The sequence below is a fragment of the Lactuca virosa genome, chromosome 5 (assembly GCF_052849685.1).
Source record: "Lactuca virosa cultivar CGN04683 chromosome 5, Lactuca_virosa_CGN04683_v6, whole genome shotgun sequence".
Classification (NCBI taxonomy): Eukaryota; Viridiplantae; Streptophyta; class Magnoliopsida; order Asterales; family Asteraceae; genus Lactuca; species Lactuca virosa.
In genome coordinates this window covers 160,041,445-160,063,916 of record NC_136430.1, presented here as the reverse complement: position 1 = coordinate 160,063,916, position 22,472 = coordinate 160,041,445, and the positions used below count along the sequence as shown (strand labels likewise).

General features: G+C 36.3%; 1 protein-coding gene, 1 long non-coding RNA gene and 1 pseudogene across 4 annotated transcripts; all 3 read right to left on the bottom strand.

The window, feature by feature from the left end:
• Positions 1 to 9,028: 9,028 nt before the first annotated feature.
• Positions 9,029 to 10,755, bottom strand: LOC145111921 (germacrene A hydroxylase pseudogene; annotated as a pseudogene).
• A 3,692-nt stretch (positions 10,756 to 14,447) lies between these two features.
• On the bottom strand, positions 14,448 to 15,675 carry LOC145115826 (uncharacterized). Its single transcript, XR_013711720.1, has 2 exons — positions 14,652 to 15,675; positions 14,448 to 14,577 (listed from the first exon to the last, which is right to left on the bottom strand). It is a non-coding gene; the product is annotated as an uncharacterized LOC145115826 (long non-coding RNA).
• A 920-nt stretch (positions 15,676 to 16,595) lies between these two features.
• On the bottom strand, positions 16,596 to 21,520 carry LOC145115825 (centromere protein O). 3 transcript variants are annotated; one of them, XM_079052182.1, is made up of 13 exons: positions 21,200 to 21,520; positions 20,371 to 20,410; positions 19,888 to 19,936; positions 19,751 to 19,799; positions 19,562 to 19,632; positions 19,421 to 19,479; positions 19,142 to 19,246; positions 18,539 to 18,596; positions 18,053 to 18,189; positions 17,916 to 17,972; positions 17,629 to 17,726; positions 17,234 to 17,444; positions 16,596 to 16,880 (listed from the first exon to the last, which is right to left on the bottom strand). In XM_079052182.1, exons 2-12 carry the CDS (start codon positions 20,380 to 20,382, stop codon positions 17,246 to 17,248), a joined length of 894 nt encoding a protein of 297 aa, XP_078908308.1. In that variant the 5' UTR covers positions 20,383 to 20,410; positions 21,200 to 21,520; the 3' UTR covers positions 16,596 to 16,880; positions 17,234 to 17,245. The 3 variants fall into 3 exon arrangements, with proteins under 3 accessions (XP_078908308.1, XP_078908306.1, XP_078908307.1); XM_079052180.1 differs by having other exon boundaries at positions 17,263 to 17,444; XM_079052181.1 differs by having other exon boundaries at positions 17,263 to 17,444; positions 21,204 to 21,520.
• Positions 21,521 to 22,472: the final 952 nt, after the last annotated feature.

Here is a 22,472-nt window from a genome sequence, read left to right as displayed (position 1 = left end):
ATTCATGGTTATTAGGATCATTGGATTCCTGCACGTTGCAAACATTAGCTTAGGGTGGGTGTTATCTTGGCTAATCTCCTCTGATGTTTAAGTCAGTAATGGTCTTTGAAAAATTAAATGAAAGAATTAGATAAAAGTAACGGGTAGAGAGTGGGTACCTTGAGTTTGTTGGAAAATGATTAATACAACTTACATGAAGTGTGTCTTTATATGTATAGCATTTTAGGATCTTGGCAAGACGTTTCCTTCAAAGGTAGCTAGCCAATATGCCCCCTTTCCTGCTTTTGAATCGATGAGATATGGTCCTTCCCACTCAAGTGCCAATGTACCTGTATTGGGATCCTTGGTATTTTGGAATGTCTTCCTAAGGAACAAGTCACCTATTTGGAATATTCTTACTTTAATGCTATTATTGTATGCTTTAGTGATCCTTTATTGATAAGCAGCAATGCAGATCCTAGCAAGATCTCTGAGTTCATCGATAGTGTCAAGATCCTAGGCTAGGATCCTATCGTTGTCCTCTTGATCCTGTAGTTGGTATCTTGCCATTGAGATCGCCACTTTAGTTAGGATCACGACTTCTGTTCCAAAAACCAGGGAGTTTGGAGTTTGGCCAGTCGCTGTTTTTGAAGTGGTCATATCTTCCCATAGGACGAAAGGGAGTTCTTCTGCCCATCTTCATTTCTTCTCGTCTAACCTTTTCTTCAAAATTCAGCTTGATCATTAGCTTGAGGATGAACAGGAGTGGACATTATCCTTTTAATTCCCCAACTCATGCAAAAGTCTCTAGTCCTTTTGCTTATGAATTGGGATCCATTGTCACTTATGATATCAGCAGGGATCCCGAACCTGGTTAGGATATTATGTTATATAAATGAGACTACTTCCTTGTCTCGTATTTAAACAAAGGATTTAGCCTCTATCCATTTTGAGAAATAGTTTGTCATTACTAACATGAAGACCTCTCCACCAGGATCCGTTGGTAATTTTCCAACTATATTCATTCCCCATTTCATGAATAGCCAAGGGGAAATGATAGGATGTAATGGTTCCATAGATTCATGAAGGGTGTTGTTATGCCTTTGACAAACATCACATCTTTGTGCATATAATACGGCATCTTTCTTCACAAAGCGCGAGACCCCTATCCGGAATGCTCTATCGCTTTTCTCTTATCTTGGAATCATGCCATTCTGGAGATATTCCACAATGGGATGGATCCAGGATTTTGAGCTTTCGAAGGATCCTGGATGTCGAGATCCTGACAATTAGGATCTTGACGAAGTGATTGGGGATCTACATCTTCGATTGTTGTTATGTTGATTGTTTAATCATGGTCATTGGGACTGTCTGGTTTGTTGGAGGGATCTTCTATCGCTAGGGTCAGTATGTGAGTTATAGAGATCCTGATTTCTGGTGGAATCCTGAGGGAAGATCCTAGGTTGGCCAATGCATCTGCCTCGGCGTTTTCTTCTCTGGGAACTTGACTTAGGCTAAAATCTTCGAATTCGGAGGACAATTTTTTGAGGATCTGGAGATATAGTGTTAGTCTTTCACCTTTTACTGTATAGGATCAGTGCTTCATATTCAACCTCATTGTTGGTTGCATCGAATTCACAGCTGACTGCTTGGGGTATGATGTCCCCCTATGGCGATTTTAGTATGATCCCTACGCATGCTCCTCTAAAGTTGGAAGCTCCATCATTGAAGAGTGTCCATCTTCCTATGATTTCTTCTTATTGGAGTTCCTTGATTTCCAATTCTGCTTTAGCTTGTAGATCATCACTGAAATCAGCCACAAAGTCTGGTAGTGATTGTGATTTGATTGTTGATCTTGGTTCATATTTGAGGGCATGTGTGTTTAGCTTCACGGACCACTTTGCCATACTATCTAACATCTCTGGTTTTCACATAACATTCTTAATGGGGTAATTATTTCTTACATGCATAGAATGTGTTTCAAAATAGTGTCTTAATTTTGTGGTAGCAGTTACCAATGCAAGTATTGGTTTTTCAAGATGGGAGTACCTAGTCTCAGGATCCAAGAGACTTTTATTTACATAGTAGATGGGTGTTGGTCCCCGTTAAGATCCTTGGCTAAAACTGCACTTACAGCGTTAGAGGATACTGAAAGGTACAGTAGGAGCGGTTCCCCATCTAGTGGTTTCACCAACAAGGGTGTTGAACTAAATAATTTTTAAGTTCCTGAAAATCATCTTCGCGTTCTTTAGTTCATTCAAACCTTTTGGATTTGTCATTCCTGAAGAGGAAGTCTTCTTGATGGATCAATGTGAGTCCATCAATTACAAGGCTGCTACTGTAGAACTAGAGTCTGAAAAATGGCTTGAGGGCATGAGAACTGAAATTCAATCCATAAAGGACAATCAAGTATGGGACTTGGTTGACTTACCTCCTAACAACGGGCTTATTGGAAGCAAGTGGATTTTCAAGAAGAAGATCGACGTGGATGGAAATGTTCTTCTTCAAGATGTCATAGAATGGTGTAAAAATTCAAAACTATACTACGGTGTATTCAATGGACCCAACGCTGGTATATTTGAAGACTGGAATATCACCAAGAAGGCAACAGAAGGAATTAAAAATATTAAACACAAAACGTTTAATAACTTTCTTAAAGCCAAGATAGTTGCAGATCAATACACAAGATCTGAAAGGTGTTCAGAACTACAACTTATCACTGCAGTAGAAACCTTAAGGCCTAACACATTCAAGTTAGCCTTAAATTCTACCAAAAGTTCCAAAACCATTCTTGGAAGCCTTCCAAGAAGAACTCCCAAGAATACTGAAGAGGTCACACCTGACCTCCCAGTAGAAATCAAGATAAATAACTTCGAGTGTTGTTACATGTATGCTCGAAGTGCAATAGAAGAAAAAAATTGTACAAGAAAAAATCTCCACTATTGACGGGAAGAATTTAAGCCACTGAAATTTCTATAAAAATGCCAACTCTTTACAAGTGTATGAAGCATTTTAACTAGGATTGGTAAAAACAATTTATCCCAGTCAAAACCTACAGGAAATAAAGCTTTTCTCTAAAAGATTTACAAAAGCAATAAAAACTTTTAGAACAAGATGTTGCAAAAAGGATCAAGACATTTTTCTAAAATTCAACAGTAGCATCCCCTACTGGAATGACAAGGATGAAATAAAATACCATCCTCATCATTTAGTATAGATAGGCATTTGTAATCAAGAAACCTATCTGCCCAACAAATTCATGGAAGAAAAGCTTGAAAGAGTCGATATCCTCCAGCTAGCAAAATCTAGAACTGAAATCTTTATCAACAAGGTTTTCAGTTTTTCATTAGATGACAAGATCTTCATCAACGGATATGATGCCAATGAGAATACTTTAATCTATAGCAAATACAGTAAGGAGATTTCTTTGGCCGATGAACAACTATTCTTAGCCTTCCAAAACTCCCTGTTAAATCCAGATTTAATCGGCGAACACGTGGAAGATATATGTAAGACGCTCCACAAAATCACTAACAGATACAACTGTCAAAGATGCTCAACCATCCAGGTGGCCTCCACTATCAAAAATAATAATGGCAAAGCTATTATTAAAGAAGATTCCTCGACAAGCACCAGATAAGAGAGGACCCTCAAAGATAAAACACTACACAATAATGTAGTTAGTGGATGATTTGGTCAGCAGTGATGTAAAACACTTGTATCAGGTCCTCTCTATGGTTCTATAAATAGAGAGTTATGCTTTCATCTGTATGCAGAGTGAACATACAAGAGCCTTAAGCATTCTATTGAAATCTACAAATGTGTGAGTAAAACCCCATATAGGGTTTATAATTTAAAATTGTAAAAACCTTCGGGTTTTAGTTCGTTTATAAATAAGAGAACTTTTCTTAATCCATCCTTTGTGCAACTATCTGTATTTCTAAAGTCTGAAGTCTTATTCGTCATAATGATCTAGTACTAACAAGTACCGCCAGTCAGAAGGACGTAGGGAAGAAGGAACGATCATTTTGTGATATAGATCCTCAAGATAGCTCTTGGGCTTTAAACATAGCAAGAAACAAAAAAGCTTTAGGAGAAAAGCTACCACCTAGAATCTCAATAGATTCTCTTCATATAGGTGAAACATCCAAATATTTGGAACCTACTCCAAGAGATATACTCAAAAGCATAAGAAGTATGTCTTCTATGGTTGATAATTTAAATCAAACCATCAACCAACTTAGCGAAGTAATAAATGAGTAAGATAGACCTTCCTCCTATTTACAAAAAGGGTAAATCATTGAGACATAAAAATCTTGATGATCCTACTCAGAAAAAAGAATATGTTTTTTCTTCTACAAGAAAAGTAGGCGTTCAAACCCTAGCTAACCTTTTTAACAATATAAATCAGATTGTCGCAAGATGCTTGTTAAATACACTCAAAATAAATCACTATTTTGGAATTCAAAAAGATATTTCACCAGGTTCCATCTATCCTTATTCTCGAAAAACTTCAAGTAAAAATTTAAGGATCCTGAACTTTTTTAGGATCCTGAGCAAAAATCGTTTGGTTATTAGAATTCAAATGTACCAAAAATGATTCACTAAAGAATTTTGTCTCAAGATTGTTTGTAGGAACCAAATTTTCAGGATCCTGACTATTTAAGGATCCTAGTATCATAACAGTCATACAGAGGAATTAAGCAATAAATATGAAAAGGAAACACACCCATTGCATTCAAAAGGGGTTGTACACCAACCCACCAAAAGTTAATTGTTCTACATCATTAACTAAAGCCAAAAAGCTACCCAAACTAATTTTTTGCAGGCCTAGACCTTAGCCTGATAATCATCAGCCGTGTTCTTCTCCTTCTCCTCCTCTGCAGGCTTAGACCCAGGATACTCAGTAGCAGTGGCAGGCTTTCCAGATATTTTGGCTAATACATCGCGCCAACCAGCTATGTTCCAGGATCCTGAATCATCAAGATCCTCATCCAACTTGATCTTGGCCTCCCAGATAGCCACCGTTGCGCTCGCCTTCGCATCAGCAATCACATCCTCAGTCTCCAGGGTGTGCTCCTCCTCCTTCTCGGCATTTTCCTTGATCAGCAGCTCGATCCTCCTAAGGAGATTTTTGTGGGTCACCTTCCACTCCTTCTCTCGTTCCTTCAGAACTCGCTCGGCTTCTTCATGCCGGATCTTCAGATCAGTCACGGATTGGGAAACATGAGCAGAAACCTGAAATAAGTATGGCATTAATAGAAACAAATGGAAACCGGAAACTAATGTCACACAAACACTTTACTGCTTGGGAAAAGGAAAGCAACTTCTGAAGTGACTCTTCGGCTCCTAGATTCTCCAAGTTGAGATCCGTGGCTTCTAAGGTTTTCCTCTTACGGGAACTTGGGGCCTTCACGGTGAGATTAATGAGTGGTTTCTTAGGAAGAAGAGGCAGAGGGTTTCTCTCTTTTGACTGCGATCAGACCACTAGACACATCATCCTCAAGATCAGATAAAGTGAATCAAGCATTAGGACGAGAAGCCTTGGATCCTACACGCCACACAAGATCAACACCAATATAGGATTTTCATTCAAGATCTTCACTGATTATAAATTCCAATAGAAAATATAAAGATCTTACCGGTTACCATTGATGCAGTGGTAGATGAGCCTTCATGAAGATTGGGATAATCGAGCCTAAAAGACCTATCATCTGCAGGAACAGCAAAGAGCTTCTCTATATTTTCTTCGGTATCCTTGGCAACTGGAATGAGTTCTTCGAACCTAAAAGCTGCAAAACAACAGACAAGATGATGAAAGGTGAATCCCAGGATCCTCGGTATAAGGAAATATTGGTCCTACCCTTTTTAACCCAGGTCTTTGGTAAGGAATCCCCACCAGGAATCAAGTCGTGTTTCACAAAGAAATATTTCTCCTTCCAAACACCGTCATTTTGTTTCGTTTTCAGAACGAAAGTGGATTGACGAGGTTTAAGCATAAGAAGAAAACGGGAATTCCCAAAGGTAGCAAGATCATACACGTGAGCCAACTCAGATAGACCTATATGTAAACCTCTAGACTGGTTCAATTTCTCAATCCAAAACAAGACTCTCCAGACAATGGGCATGGCCTGGATGTAAGAAATTTGAGTGGTTTCGAAGAACTTGGAAATAATCCTGGGAAAGGGGTATTTCAAACCTAAGCCAAAGGGATACCCAGGAAAGCAGACCCAAGATGAAGAAGCTAAATCAGGTTGGAGTTTCAGATCGAAGGGTTTGAAGACAACTTCGTTAACTGTTTTGAACGACTCGATATCATCTTCATCGAAAGAACAGATCTCATCATAGGATAAGATCCTCTGGTCAATAAAATCATCCCAGAGGATGCGAGGATGTCCTTGCGATATACAGTCATTTTCTTGCCCGTTGTTAAAAGTAAAGAGAAGATGAGAGAAATTTACCTTCAAAAACGACTGAATAAGAGCTTAAAGATGAACGGAGGAGTAGCCTTAATCGATTGCCTCTATTTAAGCTAACGGAAGAAGAAAGAGAAAGATTGATTAGACCGGCTATGATGACTCTCGAATGGATAAATCCTATCCGTTATGGATTAAATTCAAAAATAACCCTTATCTCTCTCTTCATTTGTAAATTTACTTTAAGTATTCCTTTAATATTATCGAAACTAACCCACTTATTTTCAGGAATAACCCACTTATTATCTCCGAACTACATTGAGATCCTGAAATCCAAGGATCCTCAAAGACATATGATCCTCGAAGCTCAGGATCCTGACTAATATTTTTATTATTAATAACAGACATATATTCTTTTGTCTTTCTCACATGTGCGAAAATAACTAGTCAAAGTCATACATACAACGGATAGTTGTCAGAACTATGCAAAAGACCCAGAGGACCAAGTCAATCAAACGGCTATAAGTAATCTCAGAGGATCCTAGAATTCGCGGAGTTCTAGTTGTTAGGGTTTGACTATATAAAACACTTGTAATCATCACACTACACATGATTTTTTAGCAGAATACGATGACTTGTATTGACATTCATTTCATTCTCTCTGTAAATTTCATTTCAATCAATAAAAACATCAAGGCAGGTGATCGTTATCACCTCCCAAGGTTTTATACCGGAGATCCTATCAAGGATCAAGGGTTTTCCTTGTAAACGATTGGTGTTGCTTTGATTCATATTACTTATTTGCTCTATATTGAACATCACAGCCTCTCATACACTTTGGTCCATTTCAGTTCAATTATTTTTTGACCAAAACACTTATAATAGGTTTCACAGAGTTCATTCCAAACATCCAAAGCAAACTCAAAACATGCATGTCCAATATAAATGGACTCAGAAAGGGAATTAAGAATCCAAGAACATACAATGCATTAACTCTATCCCATTTAAGGGATCTGATAGGATCCTTATTATCTTTTAATTCGGTTCCTTCAATAAACCCTTGTTTATTTCTGGCTTTAAGAGCCCTAGTCATTGAACGTTTCCAAACCCTAAAATTCTCAGTACCAAGCAGTTTGAAACTTATAATAGTTCTTACAGAACTATCTGAAGGATGCAAGTACAGAGGATCATCAAAATCAATAACATCATTCTTACTAGAAGATTTAGATGGTGTTCCATACATGATTGAAAAAACCAATCAAAGAAACAGATAAATCAGAAATCCAACACCTAAGCACACACTTCCACAATAGTTTCTATAAACCAGACAAGATTCGCAGCATATATAAGGCCATAGCAAGCTACTTTATAGACGTGAAACTATATGATCAGTAGATAGCTAATTTATCAAGACCACCAAAAGAAATACAGAAAAGAAGCGTACGAAACTTACAAAGATCCACAAATAAAAAGCAAAGCAAGCAGCAACGTAGATCCGATGAATCTGAATATCAGATTCACCGATGAACATGAAACGGCATTCAAATGCCAGAACCAACCTGATTTTAGAACCTTGTTTGCACACGCTTAACGTTGACCGACGTGATAGTGTTGACCGTTACGATTAACAAAAAGTTAACCCTAATCGTTTACTACTAACCCCGATCATTTACTCTCAAGTGTGTAACAAGAGAACAACCAGGTTGGTGACCACCAATCTCTAGATTTATAACAGATCAAAGAACCAAACCCTAGATCTGATAACAGATCCAAGGAAACCCAGGAGGAAAAAATACGAAAGAACCAGAACCAGATCCTGACACAATACTTGAAACCCTAACTCGATCTGAAAACCCTAACCCGATCTAGACGAAAACAGATCACAAATCGCCGTAACTCGGCTCTGATACCATCAAAAGAAACACAAACACATGAACACACAAGATTGCACAACATCAACAGCTCTTATTGATTAAGAACCAGTTGATTTTCAAGAAAAACTTACAACCAAACCTCACACAATAAATCGTTCTGCTCTCTACAATGAACCTCACTACAAACCACTCATCTAACCTGCTCTCAACTCGAAGAACAGATTAAGATCAGAAAGTAAAACTCAAGAACATCAAACCCTAATAACGAGAGAGATAGAAATATATGTATGAAGAAGAATGTGTGTGTATGTATCTACAGTTTCCACCCAAAGCATCATTTATACATCTGAACAAAAAACCGGATCAACCATTTGAATTTGGGTCGGGTATAACCCGTGTGTTTCTCACTTTTACCACTTTATTATCCCCAGTCCAACACTTATATAAAATACACACAATAAACCCTCCTGCACCAAACCATAACAAACACAATACACAATCTATAACAAAATAAATATTAAAAAGGATACAAAAAGGATATAAAGAATTATAAGTTTGGAATATTAAATTCTCATAATTCAACAAAAATAAATAAATAAGCAATATTACCATTGCATTTGAAGATAAAAGATCGTTTTCTACTTCACGTATTGGCAAAAAGAAAGGAACCGATATGTTGGAGAATATGTAATTATTATTATCCATTTTAACTACACAGTGAACTAAGAAGACAGAATGGATAAAATAAGTTTTGCAATTTCATAATCCAAGGCATCTACAGAAATACTTGATTTTGACAATAGTATTAAATGCTTGGTACTAAAATTAACCCAGATTTTCTATGAACAGCAGCGCCAAAGCACTCCGACATGTCTAGATCTTCATTCTTTTCCCCATCGGGAAGTTTCCAGTTGAAGTTATAAAGTATATTAGCGAGAGGGAGCCAAATATTGACTAAACCTAGGCCAATTCCAGGGCACATTCTTCTCCCAGCCCCAAATGGTAGATACTCATAGTCTTCACCGAGGATATTAGTGGGATTGTTTTCAAACCTCTCTGGTATAAAACTTTCAGGATCATTCCAGTATTCTGGGTCCCTGTTTATTGCAAAGACATTGATAATAAGTTTGCTTTTCTTTGGAATATCGTACCCAGCCAAAACACATGTCTCCCTAGCCTCTCTTGGCATAACTAAGGGTATTGGAGGGTGCAACCTTAATGTTTCTTTGATTACTTGGTTTAAGTAGCTGAGATCTTGAATATCTTCTTCTTGGATCTTTTCTTTTCCATTTAGCACTTGCCTCAATTCAGTTTGCAGTTTCTCCAATACTCTGGGACTTCTTATCACTTCTGAAAGAGCCCATTCAATTGTGGCAGCTGACGTGTCCGCACCAGCTCCAAACATCCTGTAGTATTTCATCCAACGATATATATAGTTACATCCAATGAAAAGTCACTATTATTGATATATAATCAATAGGAAAAGAAATATATTACATGAATACATACCAAAATCACAGCTTTTACGTTATCAATTGTCAAAGGGAACTCAATGCCATCTTTGAGCCTAAGCAAAATATCAAGCAAGCTTTCCTCTGATGTGTTGGACTGGTTGCTTAGGCTTTCAGCCAATATTTTATTAACAACATTCTCAACTCTATTGTGTATCTTGGCTAACCTAGACCTCTTACCTGAAAGGTGATGAATAAATGTTTTGGAAGGAAAAATATCAGCCACATCAAAACCTCCCGTTTCCGTTACTATTCTGTTTATTAAATCTATAAACTCTGTGGGGTCCTTGAGTCCTTTACCGAATGCTGCCCTACTTATTATTACTGCCATCCTGCTGAAAATGATGTATGAGAGATTGATCGGTCTCTCTGACCCTGATGATCGAATATCTTGAACAAGATACCATGACTCCTCCTCACGAAGAGACCGAAAAGACTTCACTTTCTTGGCACTCAAGAGCTCCATGGTGCAAAGCCTACGCAATTGCCTCCAGTACTCACCATAGGGAGAAAAGATGATATCTCATCTTTGATATACAACAACTTCAGCAGTTAAATTATGGGGCCTATCTGCAAACGTCAAATCATAAGCTGTCAAAACCTCCTTGGACAATTTTGGGGAGGACACCACGATTGTGGAGACCTCGCCAAATCGTAGATGCAAAAAAGTACCATACTTCCTGGCTAAGTTTGTAATACTACGATGTGGCAAGGTACCTATAAGTTTGTCAGAAGATGTGTATTTTTTTAGTCATAAACAAACAGAATAACGTGATGCATGAGTGGAAGTAATGTGTGTACATGCGGGCAGAAACAATCGTACGTACCAATCAAATGATGCATGTGTCCGATGATGGGAAGTCCCCATGGCTCAGGAGGGAGGTTTCTCTTGGATGTCTTACGGGTTGCAATAAACTTAAAATGAAAGAAGACCACAGTGGCAAGGGCTATGTAAGTGATGAGATAGATTTCCATTGTAGACACAGATGATACACTCGTTAAATGAGCACTTAAGTTCTTAAATAGCTGAAATGCTGGAGCAATATTTGGTATTCGCAATTTTTGAAAAAGACATGAATATTAATAATAAGGACAACTTGTACTAGACACTACTAGTAACAGGTCTTCAACGACGGAATCATCAACCTCTACCTAATTAATAGCTTTTAGCGATGGACTTGGGAGGGACCAGCAACGAAACTTTAATATAATTCAAATTTGGGCTTTGACCTTGATGGCTCTGATGGATTTGCAGTTCATCAAGTCTTTGGGTTGCTTGTCATTTTTTCGCATTTAATTTCAATTAGTTAACATGTCCTATTCTTGAAAATTATCAAGTTATTTATCCATCCATGAAAAGAATTGAATAAGTGACAATTATGAAAATCATTCAAGCAGGCGCAAGACATGTTATAAACTGAAAAGTATGACTAAAGAAAATTCTTTCATGTAACAATTGATTTTTAACAAAATGTAATATACTTATCCTATTTTTTAACCATAAATTTATTAGGTTGTAAAAAAAAACTAACTGAATAGGATTTTAAGAGCTGTCACGATCATTCACATCCATTTCAGTAGGCAGGAAGGGCACGGAAGTTACCGTTTCTAGAATGCGAGCAAGCTAGCTTGCTGACTCTCCTAGTGGTTTGGCGGCAAGGAAAGGGGCATAGGAACCACGGGACCCCTACTAGTCAAGGGAAAACGGAAGTGCGCTACTGCGCACCAGCTGAAAAAGCCATTTCCCTTTTTAATAAAAAGAAGGTAAGCTTTTAGGTTGTAAAAAAAACTAACAAGATGCTAGAAAAAGTTAAGTTTTGAGACATGACCAGGGCCGGTCTTAAGGAGGTGCCAAATATGCGACCGCACAAGCCCATTGGCCAGAAATTTTAATTTTTCGATAACATGTCACTAACCCATTGTTAAATTGTCACTTATCCGTTGCTAATCCCTCATTAATCGGTGGCAAATCAGTAACTAATCTATTGATATCCATCGTATGTTTTGTTAATCCATCGTTATCCGTAAATAATCCAAAATTTTAGGGGCATATTTACTTTTAGCACATAGCCTTCAAAATCAACCGACCAAACTTCCGCATCACATCCTCTAATCTCCCTCTCAACTTCTTTATGGATCTTGTCTCCAATTATCATTAAAACTAATCTCTCATCTATCATACAAATCTGCTGACTAATTATGCATTCGGACTCCATCTACAAATTACCAAACAACCTTTAAAAAGATTATGAAATTGTGAATTCATTCCACAATAATCCATTTAGAACATCATATATATTACTTCTCAAACCAATAATTATAGAAAAAAAATTGAAAGGAATGTTGCAGTTGTCCAAATTGCTATATACACTGACAAATCTTCCCCCAAATCTTCTGCCAAAAAACACCACAAGCAGTTATACAAATATGTGATAAGTTATATGTGGTTAGTATTCTAAGTCCAAACTCACTTTCTCCTAGACATTCAAACCGTTATTTTATGCATCCCAAGTTAGTTTATGTTTTTCAAGCTTCCTTCCCAAAAGAACTTATATGAATGGTCTACAACATCTTCATAACATCACAAGAAGATTTGAAGATGTAAAAAAGATACACATAACCTCACAGTAAGATCTCTGAAGATGTAAAAAAGATACACTTCATGGCTGCCAAGTGATAAGAACTATATCAATCAACATAAGAAACGAAAAAATTTTAAAAAAAAAAAATTAAGAACTGTTAAATGTGACCTGAGCATTTTCAGGGAGCATTTAGATTCAATGGGCACTCGGAACTCAATGGAGCATATGACAAAGGAACAGGCTATCTGAGAAGGGAATGGTTCATGTGACAAAGGAATTGATCATCTTAAAGGGGGTATGGAGCACCTGGGAAAGGAATGGAGCATCTTGGAGCATGGATGTGTCATCCATGATGAAGATGTGCCACTCTAAGAGTGGATGTGCCACTTAGAATGTTGGATGTGCCATTTAGGAAGAGGGTGTGTCACCTATAGACAAGGTATGACACTTTGGAATCAAGATGAGCCATCTATAAGGAGGATGTGCCATCTTGATGGATGATGTGCCACTTTGAAGGAGGATGTGCCATCTTAAAGAAGGATGTGTCAACATATAGGAACATGCAACACTCTAGTGTGTCATGGTGTACTTTGGAGTATTGATGTTCTACTGATGTATTGTTGAAGCATGGATGTGCCACTAATCATCATGATACGCCACTAGAGCATCATGATGTGTCATTAGGTGACTTGATGTGCCACACATGTTCCTGGTGTGCCACATGTGTTCCTTATGTTGGTGTTGTGTTGTACCACTTTTGGTTTCGTCTGGTTTCCCTAACAAGTGGTATCCGAGTTAAGGTTGGTGTTGTGTTGATTGAAGATGGCATCTCACAAGTTCGATTTAGAGAAGTTTAATGGTTCGAACGATTTCACTTCGTGGAAGGTAAAGATGAAGGCTCTTCTCGTTCAACAAGGATGCACAGTGGAACTGAAAGCATAAGCGAAATGACCAAAGGACATAGCGGCTGATAAGAAGGTGGATATTATGGTAAGAGCGCATAATGCTATTATGTTGAGTTTGACAGACAAAGTATTGACAGATGTCGTGGACCAAAAGAGTGTTGATGGGATTTTGGAGAAATTGTGTGACAAGTATCAGAAAATTCCCTGACGAACAGGCTCTACCAGAAGCAACATTTGTATACACTTAGGATATCAGAAAACACCTAAGTGAAGGATCATCTAGATAACTTCATAGGATCATCTTGGATTTACAAGGTGTGAATGTAAAGATTGAGATGAAGATAAAGCAATTATCCTCTTACGTTTACTGCTGAATTCTTATGAGAATTTCATTGATACCATCCTACATGATAGGACAACAATCATAGTGAATGATGTGAAGGATTATTTGATGTCCAAGTAACTGAAAAAAAAAAGTTTTAGTTGGAGAAGAAGTTTCCAGTTTCAGTTTGTTCGCATGTTGAGGAAGAATATCATGTAAAGGTAGAGGTAACAAATAGAAGTCAAGTTCTGAATCTAAGGCCAACATTAGATGTTATAACTATAAGGAAATGGGGCACTTTAGAAGAGATTTTCCATTGCTAAGGAAAGGGAATAATGGGGTTGAATCAAGAAACAACGAAAATGTTGTTGCGGTTTAAGGGAATTATATTGAAGGAGATGATGATGAAGCTTTGATTGTATGTATAACTAGTTCTGTTGATGCTTGGATCTTGGACTCTGGAGCATCTTCTCATATGATGTATAATCATGAGTGGTTCGACTCATTTAAAGAGTGCAATGGCACAGTCAAGATGTGTGATGATTGGATGAGTAGGGTAAAGGTCAGTGGCACAGTACAGATTAAGATGCATGATGGTATGGTCAGGAAATAGACTGATTGTATGTACTAGATCTTCGAAAGAATCTGATCTCTCTTAGCAATTTGGCCAAGGATGGACTGAAGTATTTTGGAAAGGGTGATTGGGTAAGAGTCTCCAATGGTTCTCTTTTGGTTATGAAAGCTAAGCTGCAACATGGAATTAATTTTATGGAAGGTTGCATAGGTAGAGGAAATTTAATAGCCCAAAAATACTAAGTAAAAATTTTGTTTAAAATCAACCAAACCATCAACTATATATTTCAAAAACCATCAAAGTATGTCATAGTATAAATATAGTTATCATCGTACAATCCCAAAATCATAAAATGCCAACAGAAGTGGATGCGATGGGATCATGTCGGGCCATTCCCTTTTGAATCGGAAGTACCTGAAAAACATTTAAATATAAACCGTAAGCACAAAGCTTAGTGAATTCCCCAAAATATCACATACCATACATACATATCAGCCTAAAGCTGTAACGGGTCTATTTCACCCCTGAGTCCCTTTCGATTCTCTGAGTCCCTTCTGACTTGCTGAGTCCCTTCTGACTTGCTGAGTCCCTTCCGAATCCTTCAGTATCTTTCAATCGGTACGGGTCTACTTCACCCCCTACATCTAAGCATACAGTCATACTAGCAAGAGTCACAAAGACAACGAACACATACAAGCATATCGATAAGTGTCACGAAGACAACCTCCTACAACATAATCCAAAGGGTCGGCATTGGTACATTCTACCCACAAGTATAGTGAGGATACTCACCTCAATCTGATAATAAAAAAATCACACTCTTGTTGCTAATACCACCACTTTTAATTTTTTTTAAATAACCAATTAGTCTCAAATGCTTACATTTTGGATCGTATTATTAAACAGGTCAAATTTGACCCAGTACTATGGTCCTTGTCGAGAACACCCATTTCGTACTTTGTTTTGGACTTTCTCCGTTTGGCGCTATTCCAACTTCAAAAATTGTCTTCTACCGGTGAAGAGTTCCAACATTTGTAGGTATGTGTCAATTTTTTGATTGATTATATGTTCAAAATAAAGTTGAAGTGTTTTTTGTAATATTATGTGATTAATTGGAAATAATTCGTTTTACTTCAATTTCGATGGTTAATTGTGATTAATTGGAATTAATCAAATAAAATCATATTAAAAACACTTCAACTTAATTTTAAACGTGTAATGACCTGTAATCATATAAAAATTTGACGCATACCTACAAATGTTGGGGCTCTTTACTGGTAGAAGATAATCTTCAAAGTCGGAGCAGTGCGGAACGGAGAAATCCAAAAAAAAGTTTGAAACATAATACATAATGGGTGTTCTAGACAATCTTTTGACATGATATATATAAGAGGACCACAGTACATATATATATATATATATATATATATATATATATATATATATATATATATATATATATATATAAAAAGGGGACCATAGTACAGAGATCTGACACATTTAATAATACAAGTCCAGAATATATTCCACACTACATGGTTGTTTTTTAAAAAAAATAAAACAATAAGCAGTTATTTTTTATAAAATGCAATACAAAAATGATTAGATTACTTAATTTTCCTATAAAAAAACAAAATATTAAAAAAAATGCATTCAAACAAACCGTAAAAAATATTATTCGAACAAAACGTCAAACAAGCATTAATAAATGTATTCGACCAAAACATAAAAAAAGTAAAAAAAAAAAAAAATAAACAAATAAATAAAATAAAATAAAATAGTCGAAACGTCAGTAAATGTAAAGCATTAAAAAAACACTAATCAATATAACTAAGCAATATATTCGAACAAAACATCAAAAAAAGTTTAATTAAAATAAATAAATAAAAACAATAAAAAAAATATAGACAAATTAGATAAATGATCCCTGTGATAGGAAGGACAAATGTTATTTCACAACGGATTTAATTAAAAAAAAGATTTAATTGAAAAAAAATAACACCGTTAACCGAAAAAATTATATTTGCAAGATTTTGAAACCATAAGAACCATCCATACAAAAAACTTAGCATAAAGGACTAGAGTTGGTTGATTTTATCAAGCACAAGGACCATTTATGTAATTTTGTCTTTCTTTATTCTATTTCGTTTGTTCTGCCTATATGTAAAGGCCTTTTATCTTCAATAAGAAGAGTATTTAACAACTGCAAATACGGATAAACAGATAAACGACAAATATATTTGATAAGCGTAAATGTAAAAGTACCGATTGCATTACAACAGTTGTTAGTGTAGGTAATTAGGGCATGTTCGACACGCAGCTTTTGGGAGCTTCTCGCTTCTAGCTTTTAAGAAAACGCTAGTTAATAAGAAAAAGCATCGTTCGGAACGACAGGAGCGTGTTTAGCGTTTAGCCCTAAACAAAAAACTCCAAAATCAAAAGCTACCCGCTACCGGCTAGTTTTGCCGAACACGTTGCCTGTTTTGGTAAAAATAGTAAAGTGCACAAAGTACAAAAAATATTAAAGTGAAATAAAAACAGGTGCCTAAAAAGAGAATTTAAAAAGGAAATAAAAATCAATGAATATCAACTTTACACAATAATAGAGTTTGTACAGCTTTAAACTTGAAGCGCGTTTCATTAGGTAGATACAGGATCCTTGGGTTCAACATTTTGCTCAAGAGCTTCCGGAAGATTTAGCACGATCTCCGCATATGCTAATTCAGTAACAGAACAACATCAGTAACCTCACTCACTAGTCACAACCACCATTTACAACTATTTTTTTTTTTGTCAATTTATGACCTCTAAATGATGTTTATAACAATCATAAAAAAGTTACAAAAATGGTTCCCGTGCATTCTGATTTTAGCTGCAAGGTATAAATCTTTTTTATCAAGGCCTCGTACCGATTTTGGTCCTTATTTTAAGTTTTCATATTGATTTTGGTTCTTATTTAAAGGTTTGTTTTAGGAACGAAAATCAATACGAAACCTTGAAATAAGGAAAGGTTTCAATTTTGGACACATGGTAAAAATCAGAAAGCAGAGGGACCATTTTTGTAACTTACTTAAAATACTGGTTAACTATGTATATAACCTTCTGGCAAACTGAGAGTGCGAAGTGCATCTTCTGCATAGGATAATCGAATTGGACTTCCATTTCCCTTTTTGCCCCCGGTTGGGGACTTCTTTGATTGGTTCATGGGCCATGCCACCACACTGATACCAGTTGGAAGTATAGACAACAGATCTGCATACCTAAGACTCACTGTTACCTTGCTGCAACATAAAGTTCCACACTTGTTAAAAGACCAAAATACCCTAATTGAAAAAAACATTAATTACAGAAACTTTTAAATATAAATAACTTATAAAAAGTGTTTAGTTTTTATTATTGAATTATATTCCATTTTCCGGATGAAAAAGGCACAGAATAAGTTGAAAGTGTGAAATGAGTACCGACCAATCAAAATCATCCACAACAAACTCAATCATATGGTAGGGAAGACTGTGATAAAGTTGTCCAATCTGGTTACCATACAAGTCCTTTATGAGGCGAACCTACAATAACAACCAAGGGCATTTTAGTCATTTTGAATCCGAAATGCTCAGTGAGCTATGTGGTGGTGGTGGTGGTGGTGATATTTGCTGCATGGATTCCAACTTGGACAAGTAAATGTTTTTGCTAATTGCTGTTTTTGAAGATTTTAGTGGTAAATTTTCAACCATTTATTGTGTGAAAATAAATACCTGTTCTCGTCTATCGACATATGCTTGCAATAGGTCTCCAATGTGATCTATAAATTTCTGTAAAAAGCAAAGCATGGTAGAGTCATGTATCAAGATAAAGAAAAATGTATTCAAAATAAATAAATAAACAATATTACCATTGCATTTGAAGATAAAAGATCGTTTTCTACTTCACGTATTGGCAAAAAGAAAGGAACTGTGTGTTGGAGAACAGTCATCTTCTCAAGAAATGATTTGCTTTCCAGAACACAATGATACAGCTCACGCGCCTCGCCTACACAAATACCATGAATTATAATCCATTTTATTTTTAACTACACTAACAAGACAAAATGGATAAAATAAGTTTTGCAATTTCATAATCCAAGGCATCTCTAAGCTTGCATTTTTTTAAATGCACGAGATGAGAAGGGCATTCACGTCTTTTGCACAAATGAGAGACTGACCTTGTTCCATATTTCTAAGTGGGACAAAAAATTGCAACTTTTCTTCAATTGACATCGGTCTCAATTCAAGTCCAATGACCAAAATAATACAAATTTACCATTTTAAATCATTTAGAAACACAAGCATGGAAGCAAAAACAGATACAAAAATAAAAAAATAAAAAGTTTGGGACTAACCTGCAAAAGATGTTTCATATTGTATGCCAATGCGTGCTCCTTCCAAACAACATATCACCTGTTCAAACAAAAAATTGTTGTTTACATTTGAAAAAAAAAATTTGTTGCTTATCAGTTTTTTTCCACTCAAATTCATACTACACTTCAACAGCATAACTTTAAAGATATTAAGGTTAGTTTTGCACTATTATAAGTTTGTATATTTCCTTCCTTTTATCGTTGTGCAATAGTAATTAAACTGCTCAATGCTGTTATGGAGACGATTTTGAGAATTTATGTAGATGATATTGTTATAGCCAACGAGTGGCTTCCAGATGCTTCTTGGGGTAAATTTTTCTATCAAAACCAAGTCTTCTAAGTATTACACGAGATTTTACTAATTTATTTGCATAAAGTTAAAATATTATTCAAAAGCAAAAAAGCATTTCCCATTCACTGCTTGAAAATTTTTACCCAATTATAGCTGCAAAACTTGCTTTGTATTTGCATGGCATTGCTATAATTTGGTAGATTTTTCAAAGTACAATGCCGTAATAAACATGTAAATGCAAATAGATTGCTAGCTCTAGCATTTAACACAAGATAATTTTATGCATTTAATACCTTGGTTCCAACTTTATATGTAATTTTGTCATTAAATATAGAGATTGGCAGCATGCTTGAATCCAGAGGCAACTGCATTGCTTTTCTTTCAGCCTCCATATGAACCTGATACAACCATGCCATAACATTATAATAATCAGAATATCTAAGGAGCAACTGGAATTCTCCATTCCTTCCAAGTCTGAAAGGAATTGCATTCCATTCCATTCCATTCATTTTAGAAAGATCATGTGTAAGAGAAAGATCATGCGAGTCAAAGAAAAAAAAAAGAACCCAGACCCGTTCCCTTATTGTTGCCAATAAACCATCATTCCACTGCTCTGTATCCAAACAAACTTCTGTGGAATAAAGATAAATAATCTTAACATATTTAAATTTGTGATGATAAAAGAAGAAAACTAATATTGTAAATAAACCAGCCTTGAGTTTGGGAAGCACGTGCAGCTTCAAATTCCTTTTGTAGCCGCTCAAAAATCATTTTATCAGAGTCTCTAATAAAATTGAGATTCGGAAGAAAACAAAAAAACATATCATCAACAAAATCAGAAGTAAGTAAAAGTATAATTGCTATTTTAAATAGTAATTTTCTGCAATTTTAAGAGTTGGTACCTTGAAAGGCGCTCAGTTAGTTCCCCATGCCTTTTGAGGACGCTTGAAACTGTGAAACAAATCAACTGTAATTCTTAAATTTTACAAATAATAGTAACTTGATATAAACACAAAAAGTATTAAGATTTAGTATTTACATCTGGCCCTTGTAGCCTCTAAATGATTATCATCCTCCTGCATAAAGGTCTGTTATACAAAACAGAATACAACCACCCAAATAATAAGTAAGAGTGAGCTTCAGAAAAGAGATATGACTACAATATTAGAAGAAACAAAACATTTATAAAAATATGCAAAACATTTTCTCCAAATAGAACCTATCAAATCATTTTAAATAATTTCTTTTACTAAAACTTCCAGTTGTAGTTGTACCTTCAGACTTCTACATGTTCCATGTTAAAAAGTATTACTAATCCAACAGTGTGAATTGTTGAACTGAAAACTAGAGTAACTTATTAAGATTTTCTGATAAATCAATCTTGTAATCAGACACAATTCCCATTTAGGTTAACGGATGAAACCGAATTTTGTTAATGTCGAAATCATCAAAAGCAAATCAAGGATGCAAAACACAGGAAAACAATTAAAAGATAACAAAATAGAAGAATTCAAATGATTACCACTTCTCCCATTTTTGGCGAATCCACAACACCGACTTTGCTACAAGCAAGAAAAAGATTTAATAAGCATTATTAATCTAACTTCATACATGAGTAAGGGGCTGTTTGGCAGGATCTGAATTTCTAAGAGGGTCTGAATTTTAACATGTTATTTGGTTGGAACCTCTGAATTGTTGTGTTGAATAATAAAAATGATCATTTTACCCTTCTCTATCGTTTTTTTCAATTACAAAAATGTATTTCCAACCTTTCCTTATCAAGACATCGTATTTTAAAAACTATAACCAATTTTATCATTCTAATTGGGTAGAAATAGGAAGTACAATGCTATAATCATAAAAACAACACCAATTTCACCAAATAGCATCAAAAACTCATAAAAACAACACCAATATTAACCAAAACAACATCAAAAATAATAAATGTGTTTCATTGTTGCTCTCAACTAGTACACATGTGTTCCATTTTCACCTAAAATTGAGATTACTTTCACAAACTAGTACATATGTCTTGAACTAAACCTTCTTTACCCTTAATATCATGATCATGAAGTTGAACAAAACAACCACTGTCCAAGATACAATCTTTTTTTGGCACAAAATACATCTCTTCGACATAAATACAACTTCAAAAGATGCTCTAATTTCAGAAAACATAAATAAATAAATAAATAAAAATAAAGGAAAGCAAACCATTCTCTGATTTTCAGAAAAAAAAAAAAAAAAAAAAAAAACCAAACCATTCTCTGATACTCGAATTTCAGGGGAATCGTACTCGATTTTCAAGCATTAAACTCGAATTACATAACAAGAGAAAAAGAAAACGTCACCTACAGAAGATGCCGGAGGCGAAGGCGGCACAGGCGAAGCAGCCGGAGGCGGAGGCGAATACGGCGACGATGGCGACGTTGCAGACCGAACGGACGCAGACAGGATCGGAGATGGAGGAGAAAGGGGTGGAAGAGAACTGGCGTCGACGAGGGAGCAGGAGGGCTTCGCTGCCGGCGAAGATGGCGGAGACGGTGTCTGGAGTGGATGACCGGAGGGAATGGCGGAGGGTTGCAATCGGAGTCTCGGTAGGAGGGAGCAAGAAGCGACGATTGTGAAGAAGGGTAGAGGGAAGGAGATGAAGTATTTGGGCAAAAAAGGGAACCCGGTTCAGATTTTTTTATAAATTCAAGGACTAATATCATTAAAGTCGTATGTTTTTTTTTTTTTTTTTTTTGACAAAACTTCAAAAATGGTCCCTATGGTTTTCGAAAATATCAAGTTTAATCCCTAAGTTCAAAAAACCTCACAGATGGTCCCTGTGGTTTCAAAACTTTTAACAATTGGTCCTTACGGCTCACTCCGTTACCATTTAGCCGTTAAGTAAGGGGTATTTTTGTCATTTCACTACCCAGGGACCATTTATGAGGTTTTGTATTACTTTTTTTAAAATAAATAAATAAATAAATAAAATTTAATATGCAAGGGTCCCACCTCTTTCTCTCTCTCTCTCTCTCCACTTCACCGGTGGAAGAAACAACCACCGGAGATACCAATTTCTGGCCTCCTCTCCGGTCACACTCTACCACTTCCCACTGCCCACACACCACCTGCTGCCACCACCATTTTGGTCGACCAAGCCCCACCGCCATAAACCACCACACTCTCCTCCTTCGATTCCTTTTCTATCAAGCAAGTTGACAAACACCCTTGAAAACCTGTTACTGCTTTCCCTTTTCCTTCCGTGTTGTGAACCACTAGAAGCAAGAAAAGCCAACAGTAGGGCTGCCACCCACTGCCACAAAACCGCCACAATTCCACCGTTGTTCTTCTTTCAATAAACCACCCACACAACCTCCAGCCACCTGTCGTTGCTTCTCCCTATCCCTTCTTGTGGAACTCGCTGGAATAGAAACAGAAATAGAGCAGCAGAAGGCTACCGGAGCATCCCCCAGCTACATACCGCCACTGTCGTTCTACTGCTGCTGGTAAGCCATCGCCACATCTGCCATCTTGAATCACATTGTCGAGACTTGTTGATTTCAACTGAGACCAAGAGACCCAGCAAAGGGTCCCGATTTCCTTCTTATGCATCCTGAAATCGCGATTAGTTAA

Coding starts and splice junctions, on each gene's coding strand:
- LOC145115825 (XM_079052180.1), bottom strand. Junction 19,480..19,561: donor ACGTGCTTCCCAAACTCAAG/GCTGGTTTATTT, acceptor TTTATTCCACAG/AAGTTTGTTTGGATACAGAG. Junction 19,247..19,420: donor TGGCAACAATAAGGGAACGG/GTCTGGGTTCTT, acceptor TGGTTGTATCAG/GTTCATATGGAGGCTGAAAG.